The sequence below is a fragment of the Camponotus vicinus genome, unplaced genomic scaffold (genome assembly GCF_025532165.1).
Source record: "Camponotus vicinus isolate PSW18456_S1 unplaced genomic scaffold, iyCamVici1.0 SCAF_13, whole genome shotgun sequence".
Lineage (NCBI taxonomy): Eukaryota > Metazoa > Arthropoda > Insecta > Hymenoptera > Formicidae > Camponotus > Camponotus vicinus.
In genome coordinates, this window is record NW_028141949.1 from 10,166,526 (window position 1) to 10,176,094 (window position 9,569).

General features: G+C 27.1%; 1 protein-coding gene and 1 pseudogene across 1 annotated transcript; both read left to right on the top strand.

Annotated features, from left to right (window-relative positions):
- The first annotated feature begins 1,857 nt into the window (after positions 1-1,857).
- On the top strand, positions 1,858-2,673 carry LOC145963955 (uncharacterized; annotated as a pseudogene).
- Positions 2,674-3,118: 445 nt separating this feature from the next.
- LOC145963956 (uncharacterized) lies at positions 3,119-4,556 on the top strand. Its single transcript, XM_083086318.1, has 3 exons — positions 3,119-3,238; positions 4,189-4,348; positions 4,438-4,556. Exons 1-3 carry the CDS (start codon positions 3,119-3,121, stop codon positions 4,554-4,556), a joined length of 399 nt encoding a protein of 132 aa, XP_082942444.1.
- Positions 4,557-9,569: the final 5,013 nt, after the last annotated feature.

Consider the following 9,569-nt stretch of genomic DNA (forward strand, 5'->3'; position numbering starts at 1 on the left):
AAAAGCTCAACACCAAAAGAGTTTGTTAGAAAACCAAGACCCATTAGCGATATTAAGCACTGGAAAGCAATAGAATTTAGAAATTTCCTTTTATATATAGGACCTAAAATATTACGTCATGTATTAAAAAAAGATATATATAATAATTTTCTCACACTGCATGCAGCTATGACAATTGTTACATGTCCAAACTTTTGCCAAGGATACTTATTAAATTTTGCTGAAGCTTTATTTCATAATTTTGTCACGTCTTTTCAAGTATTATATGGTAAAGAATATGTATCACATAATATTCATAATTTGTTACATTTATGTTCTGATGTTAGAAGATTTGGTCCTGTAGATAATTTCAGCGCCTTCCGTTTTGAAAATTTTATGACAAGTATTAAAAAACAATTGAGAAAAAATGAGAAACTACAACAGTTAATAAAAAGATATAAAGAGGTTGAACATGTATCGTTATCGTTATTAAAAAATAATTCTAATAATAAAAAATTATATTTATGTAAGAACTTACATGAGAATGGGCCAATATGTGATCATTATAATGTTAAATCGCAATATCTACAAATATCTAATGATAAATTTTATATAAATTGTAAAAGTTTTGCTAATAATTGCTGCATTTTAAAAAATGGAATATGTATTCAAGTTTTGAATATAATCGAAGATAAAAATAGTAATATATTTTTTATTGGTAAAAAACTTATATATATTAAAGATGTGTATGATAAACCTTGCAAATCAAGCGAATTTGGCATTAAAGTTATGACTGTAAAAAACGATAATTTACATTCCTGGCCAATTTCAGAGTTATTATATAAAGTATGGAAAATTAGATATGAAAATGATTCAAACATATTTGCAATATTTCCTCTAAAGCATGTAATTTAATATATGCACATTTTTAAAAAAATATTTCATATAAAATATCTTTATATACACAAATACCTTTTTTATACAGGGTGAGCCATTTTAATTAACGCACGCAATTATTTCGGAAACAAAGCATTTTAGAGAAAAATGTTTCAGATAAAAGTTTTATGGTTTCGAGGGGGCCATAAGATGGTATCATTGGTTTGACACTCAAGAGTCATTTGAAGGTCACGTGAAGGTCACTTCAATTTTTTTTAATGGAACACCCTATATATTTTTGCACACTCTTGTAGCTTATCTCGAGAGCTTTCCAAAACACTATAATTAAGTACCTTTTCGTTAAGTACTTTTTGAGTTATGAGGCTTGAAATAATTTCTTAATTTTACATAAACCGTAAAATATCTTGTAAAATATTCATTTTTCGATTATCTTACCTTAATACTTTTACGTACAAAATAATGAGAGGAATCAATTGGTGTAAAGAAAACACATAGTTGTTTTTAAGAAAAAATATGGAATTGTTAATTGCAAATTACATATTTTTTCTTCAAAACAACTATGTGTTTTCTTTAGACCAATTGATTCCTCTCATTATTTTGTACGTAAAAGTATTAAGGTAAGATAATCGAAAAATGAATATTTTACAAGATATTTTACGGTTTATGTAAAATTAAGAAATTATTTCAAGCCTCATAACTCAAAAAGTACTTAACGAAAAGGTACTTAATTATAGTGTTTTGGAAAGCTCTCGAGATAAGCTACAAGAATATGCAATGACAAATAGTAGGTTCCATTTAAGAAATTGAAGGTGACCTTCATGTGACCTTCAAATAACTCTTCAAGGTCAAACCAATGATACCATCTTATGGCCCCCTCGAAACCATAAAACTTTTGTCTGAAACATTTTTCTCTAAAATGCTTTGTTTCCGAAATAATTGCGTGCGTTAATTAAAATGGCTCACCCTGTATATTGTCAAAGAATGAGTAGCTGTGGCTTTATAATTGTCGAATTTCACGATGGGCTACAATTAATACCGGCAATATGGTTTAATGCCGACAAGCAGACATGCATTTGGCCTAGTCATTATAAAACAAAACTACGAATTAATAAAGCAATAATAAAACAAGAAACACCGCAAAATGAATCAGATTGGGAAGAACTGCCCATAAAAAGAATTTTTGGCGTAGCAGGTAAATAAATTACAACACGCACGATACATACACACACATATATTCACGCGCACACATACATGTATGTACATGTTATTTATCATAATTTTTTGTTTTAAATAAAGAAACTTATGAAAAAGGAATCGAAAAACTAGTTACTGCACAAGATACATCTAATGTTGAAAATAGTGAAATTTCATCTAATGAACTAACAGAAAAACAAAAACAACAACGTCGCAATAATGCAAAAAAAAAAACTTTATTCATCTTCTTCAGATGACGAAGATAAGGAAAATCAAGATATCCAAAATAAAAAACGATTACCTTCTCTTCCGAAATTACAAGACTACGTATTAGTAAATAAAAATAGGGAAAATATTGCGCAAGATATGTCTAAAAACACATTATATGAAGGAACTTCTGTTAATAAAACGAATAGTAACGGTAAATATATAAATACTTTTATTCTATTTGTAAATCTATATATTTGTAATCTATATATTGTATCTATATATTTGTAAATCTATATACTAATATCTGTACTTCCTATCTCTCTTTCTACAGATATTCACAAGCAATGCGTTTTAAACGATTCAGGATTTATTGCTAGAAAAACTATTATTTAGGCTGAGGAAGAAAATATATCATATTTCTAATGGTATGTATCTTGTTACTTCTAATACTTTTTTACATTATAAAAATAATGTAGACAGATGTATCTTATGTATACACGACAGCAGAGGAATATCCCCTATCACATGAAAAAATGTCTAACACATTAATAATTATGCATATACCAGTACGTTTATATAATTTTATATATACATACAGAAAAAAATGTGTTTCGATATGTGCATAAATTCGTGTGTTAAAGCATTCCTGTTATCTAGCATACAATATTTATAAGCATATATACACTGTTAATACTGCACATATAATACTGTTAATTGCATTTAATTTATTAATTAAAATATCTTTTTAGAATTTAAGAAGCAAATTTTATATAAACTAAACAAAATTTTATATAAACTAGATACAATGCAAAATAAAATAAACTTACTTGAGGAGAAAATGTTATATCCAAATAACGTAGACGAAGAATTTATTAATGTTCAATTACCAATTTCATTACATGAAGATTTACAATTATTTGAAGAGCAGTTAGATGAAGAAAGATTTAAAAACAAAATGGTAAGTATATTTTGTCTTTTATTTTTTTATTTTATTTACATTATTATATATCTAAATAGAGACATATATATGCACATAATAGCTTTACTAGTTAAAATTACGCAATGCCTAAATGATTAGATCTATTATAAGTCGTCAGTTACAATATATATAATGATGAAATATACACGCACACGATTAAATTTTTTGTCGTATTGATGATAATAAACTTACTAAAGCGTAGTTTACACAATGTGTTTGTACTAATTACTACCATGTATGTTATAATATTTAAAAATGACATGTTTCTTTCTCCCTCTAAACTGGTATGTTAGTGAAAATATTTCAACTTTAGCATACTACAACGTACCATATAGTAAGTACTATACGTAGTATAGTAAAAATGCATTATTTAAAAATTATTAACTAAGACTGTATGCTGAAATTCATTGCCAGTACTGGAAAAATATAGTTCACGTTACATATCTTATAGATTTTCAATACTGACAGTTTCGGAAAGCTAAATTAATAAATATCTAAAGTAGTAAATAAATAAATTAAATTCTGATAATTTCTTTTATATATTTATTTTGTTATTATGTATTGTAACTGCATATGACTGCATATAATCGACTCATAAAGAATGTAACCGTTTATGCATTGTGCGAATTTACTCCAATAAAGTTACTGTTGTGTACAGTAGGCGCCAATAATGCCTTAACATATGAAATTGGTCGCATTCGGGACTTAATAATAACTAGTTATTATTAAGTTATTATTAGTCTCAAATGCGACCAATTTCATATGTTAAGGCATTATTGGCGCCTACTGTACATCTATCTATTTGGTGATTATATACATATTTTGTATAATATTTTATCGTTAATTAATACAAAATCTGTATTATCATTTACACATCATATTTTTCATTACATTACTTTACATTTACATTGTACTTTTCATTTTTTCAGATTAATATTTTGAAACTAGTGGGTGGAAGTAATCCACATGTAATGATAAGAAATATATTAAAAAAGCTATTAACAAATTCTTTAGCTCAACAATCTAGTTGGGCTGGCAAAAAAGCTAAAAGTAGCTTTAAAGATTTGAGACTAGCAAATATAATCACACGTAAGTTCACTTTATAATATAATTGTATAATGTATAATTGATATTTTAATATATGTATTTTGAAACATGTACTTTTTTTTGTATTATAGAAGCTGTTCGTACAGTTTATAACCAAACTACTGATGCTGAAATCAGTAATTCAGTATCCAAATGGCTTACTCAAGGTACTCTAAGAATGCAAAGAGAAAGGTATGTTTATTATTTATAACCGAGAATAATAAATTATTTATTCATTTCTAGACAATAATTAATATGATTATTCATTTGTAGGCAATGTGCAAATGACAATGATTAAAAAAAAAATATTAAAGAAAAATATTAAAATATTCACGTATTATGTTACAAAAATAAATATAATATATAATATATGTGATGTTAAAAATATTGATATTTTAAAATATATTATTTTAAATATATAAAATAAATGTATGGCAATAAAGAAACAATAAAACTCATATTTCTTATTAAATTGCTTTATTTTTTTTAATATAATAATATATAATTACAGTGAAAGATAGTAATTTCACACATTACCACCGATATGTCATATATTAGATACTTCAAATTTCAATGTATATAATATTGTGAATACATATAAATAATATGTCATCTATATATATTCACAATATTATTTATATATTGAAATTTGAAGTATCTAGTACATGACATGTCAATGGTAATGTGTGAAATTATTATCTTTCACTGTAATGTTGATATTTTATTGCAATGTTCCTGAGGCTACACATTTCAATGTTGCTGTAATGTTTTATTGTAATGTTTCTGAGAACACACATTTCAATGTTGCTGCAATGTTTCATTGAAATGTTTCCTTGGGCGGACATTTCAACGTTGCTGCAAACTTGCAGTAATGTTGCAGAAACATTTCGCAACTTCCATGCAATGTTACAATGTTTCCATGTTAGGTCTATGCAACGTTTCTGCAATCTTTCGGTGCTGTATGGACCACTTTCTTTGTCCAATTTTAACTACTGGAATGATATTTTGAATGAATCAGAAAGATACATTCGTAATCTAACATGTGAAGGGAAATCAATATTAGAACATAACAAAAACACTTTTGCCCTCGAATTTCTGATTGATATAAAAAGTATTCGTGGTAATTATTTAGCTTAGGGGAGCCACCTCGGATAACCTTGACCTTGAAATATGTTGTCAAGGTCACTGTCCTGAGTAACATTCAAAAGGTTTTAGCCGGCGCTCATTGTTTATTTAAAAGTTATTAACAAAAGAATTTCACAATTTTAATGCTTTTTATCTCCGAAAATATTGATTTGAGAAAAAAAATTTTAAGCAAAAAATAAAGCCGCTGAAAAACTCTACAAAAAAGGTTATATGCATTTTTTCCATAAACCTACTATTTTAGTTGTTATATAAAAAAATAGTAATTTTAAATACATTTAATACAATTTAAATTTATATAGAATTTAATACAATTTAATACAATTAAAAATTATCACAAATGTATGTGTACACACACACACACACGCGCGCGCGCGCGCGCGCGCGGGGGGTGCAAGGGGAGCCTTCGGCCCCCCTCCCGCAACCACCCCGCCGGTAGACAAGGTGGACCTCGCTTTATAACTTACAGCATATATCCATTGTGATTCAACTCTTCGCAATGCGTCCCCTACCGGCGGGGTGGTTGCGGGAGGGGGGGCCGAAGGCCCCTCCTTGCACCCCCCGCGCGCGTGTGTGTGTGTGTGTGTACACATACATTTGTGATATTTTTTAATTGTATTAAATGTATTTAAAATAAAGAATAATAATTTTAGGAAGTAGCATAAATGTTTATTTATTGTAATTTATAATTCATTTATATTTTCGTTGATAGGATACATAGCAGCCATTATTCGAAAGAAAGCATCTAATCGGTTTTCATCATCGAATGTCTTTTTGAAAATAAATTCCGCTAAATAATGATTAAGTGATCCTCCAAGTGATGATTTAAAATAATTATTTTTTTATATAACAGCTAAAATAGTAGGTTTATGAAAAAAAAGGATATAACCTTTTTTGTAGTTTTTCAGCGACTTTATTTTCTACTTAAAATTTTTTTTCTCAAATCAATATTTTCGGAGATAAAAAGCATTAAAATTGTGAAATTCTTTTGTTAATAACTTTTAAATAAACAACGAGCGCCGGCTAAAACCTTTTAAATGTTACTTAGGACAGTGACCTTGACAACATATGTCAAGGTCAAGGTTATCCGAGGTGGCTCCCCTAAGCTAAATAATTACCGTATTCGTGAATTAGCAATAGATTTGTTAAGTAAAACAGAGAAACCTTTAAAATTTTTTCTTACCTATAAGACTTCTCAAGATCATATAGAACTGTACTTTTGTTGTCTTCGTTCACGTGGTGGTTTCAATAACAATCCTAATATTCAGCAAGTTTTGTGGTCTGTACGGTAACTTTTATATAAGAATTTTATAAGTTCAAGTATTAATGCTAATTGTTTATCAGACGGTTTTAATTCTACACCTATTTATGAATTCCGATCACAAAAAAGGACTCTTTGTGAAAAAAACTTGGACAATAACATGTTACATATTAGTGATGATCTGCTTCAGGCACTCGATAATAACGATTTATCTCATTATGAAGAAAATATTCTTTATTACATAACTGGTTATATTGTTTCTAACTTCGTGAAGATTTGCAATTGTTCTTACTGTCATGATATATTACTTTTATCGCCAAAGGCTCGAGACCACGAATACACTGTTCAATCAAATAATTGCGCGTCTTTTTTAACTTTTGTAACTAAGGGACGGCTATGCTTTGCGTCTGATGTTGCATATGACATAATTAAACTCGCGGAAAAAATTTTTAAAACAGAACTTAACGTTGGATTTATTGGAAATATTAATTTAAAAAACAGAATAACAGCAATAGCTATAAAATATTATATAGACAAGATCTCTTTAATGTTTAAACCTTTACATCCAATAACGGATACCTCAAATCAATGGGAAGAGTTGCATGAAATTCAAATTATAAAATTCATGATTGATTCTTTTTGTAAAGTAAGATTAAATGCATATGCAAAAACTAGCATTTTACAATATTTAGGGAAAAGGGCAAATCTGCGACAAAAACTGCATAAAACAATATTGTTTTATCACATTTGAAATATGCTTTTCTACATTTTTATTTACTCTCTCTCTCTTTCTTTTTTTGCGTTTATTAACAAAATTTTTTTATTTTGCATGATAAAGAAGAAAAATTTTTGTTATATATTAATATATTTTATAATATATTTTAATATTTTGTTTTTTTATATATATACATATATGTACTGTTTATGCATGTTACACATGTTTTCTGCATTGTACAACTACACATTACTTAATTTTTTTAAAATAAATATTATTCTTTGTGCTGGCATTCTTTTTATTATGTTTTTTTTTATATTATGCTGTTGTTGGCTATATCTTGGTTCTTTTTTTAAAAAAGCATGAAAAAGGGTGTTTTCAAATTACTATTACTTTTCAATCTTTCATTTACATGTTTATTAATTTAAAAAGCTTTCTGTACTAATATTTCATACAATTTATTTCTTACTGCAATTAAGAAATTACAATTTCTTATAAATTAATTATAAATTTCTTTTGCCGTAGGTACAATGAAAAAATTTAAAGATCGCATCCTTAAATGATGAAAATTAAATAAAATATTTACAAAAGGTCGGAAATAAACAAATTCTTAAGACATTAACTCGAAGGCCAAATCAAGCATTTTTCATGTAAAAATTTAAATATAATAATAATATTTGCTGACATATATAATTGTTTTAATGTTACCGTTATATACATTTGATGCCTCAATTAAAAATATCTTTTATCATATTTAATTATATCTTTATGTTTAATTAAATCTTTTCTTATACTTAATTATTCCTTTTTGTTGAATTAAATTTTTTATTATATTTAATTATATCTTTTTAATTCTACAATCTTAAAGATTATTTCATTCTTACATTTTATGTTAGACGTGTAAAACAATATATATACATATATATGTGTGTGTGTGTGTGTGTGCGTGTATGCGCGCGCGTGCGCTTTCCAGTAACCAATTTAACTTTTAATTCAGACTGTATTAAACAAGGACAGAGCGATACGAGAGACACCTTGACATGCTCTCTCTCGTCACGCACCGACAGGCCTCATTCCAGTTAGTATATATTTCAGTGCTGTACAGTCAGTCATGAAACAATTTAGATACTTTTCTCAATGAAGTTGCAGCGCTGAGTTTTCATAACTTTATTGCTACTAATATTTCTGCAACAATTAATCAGTAATAAAGTACAATAACCAACTACTAGTGCAAATCAATATTGATTCATAATTATAAAAATTTTGATGAATACTACAACTTCATTGGGAAAAGCACATAAATTGTTTAATGACTTAGTGTACATTTCTTTATTGTTATTAAATTAGGTATTGACAAACTCGATTATATCCATCGATGAAAATGGAAACCAGAATGAAACAAGAAAAACAAACTGTGATAATCAGATTACTGATCTCGCAACATCTTTTGGTAAGTTTACCCACACAGCATATAAGTCAGAAAGATTTCTTTAAGATATCTTTTTAAAGATAACTTCTTGAGTAATGAAGGAAGATATCTATTAAATAAATATATTAAGATGTCTGTTATAAAGAGGTGAAAGAGGTCTAAAAGACATCTTATTTAAGAAGTTTTTTATATAAGATATATTCTCTTTAAATCGATACCAAAATGTCATCTTGAAAATGACAGTAAACTTGTAGTACATGTGCGCATGCGCACACGCGCACTGCGGTACATATAAGCAGTATAGTGAGAAAACGTGTTTCTATCGTCAAAATTAAAGATATATTGAAATGTTATAACAATATTAGTGTTAGTTATAAGTGTAGTTATTTTTAAATATAAACTAATACATTAACTAAAATAAAATTTATAGTATTTAAAAAATGACATAAAAAAATGTAAATATAAATTAGTTTTTTCAATATAATCTAAACCATTACTTAAAATATAATGCAATGCAAAATTAAATAAAAAATCGATAATTATTAGAGAATAATGAAATGCAATGTAAATTTTTAAAATGTTTAAGTATCTGATTTATGAAATCTGATAACAAGAAAACAAATAACGATATAAGATGCAAATAACGAATAAAGATTTCTTACCTTAGTAGTGAGTC

Coding starts and splice junctions, on each gene's coding strand:
- LOC145963956 (XM_083086318.1), top strand. CDS start 3,119: ATGTTATATCCAAATAACGTAGACGAAGAATTTATTAATGTTCAATTA. Junction 3,239..4,188: donor AAAGATTTAAAAACAAAATG/GTAAGTATATTT, acceptor TCATTTTTTCAG/ATTAATATTTTGAAACTAGT. Junction 4,349..4,437: donor ACTAGCAAATATAATCACAC/GTAAGTTCACTT, acceptor TTTGTATTATAG/AAGCTGTTCGTACAGTTTAT.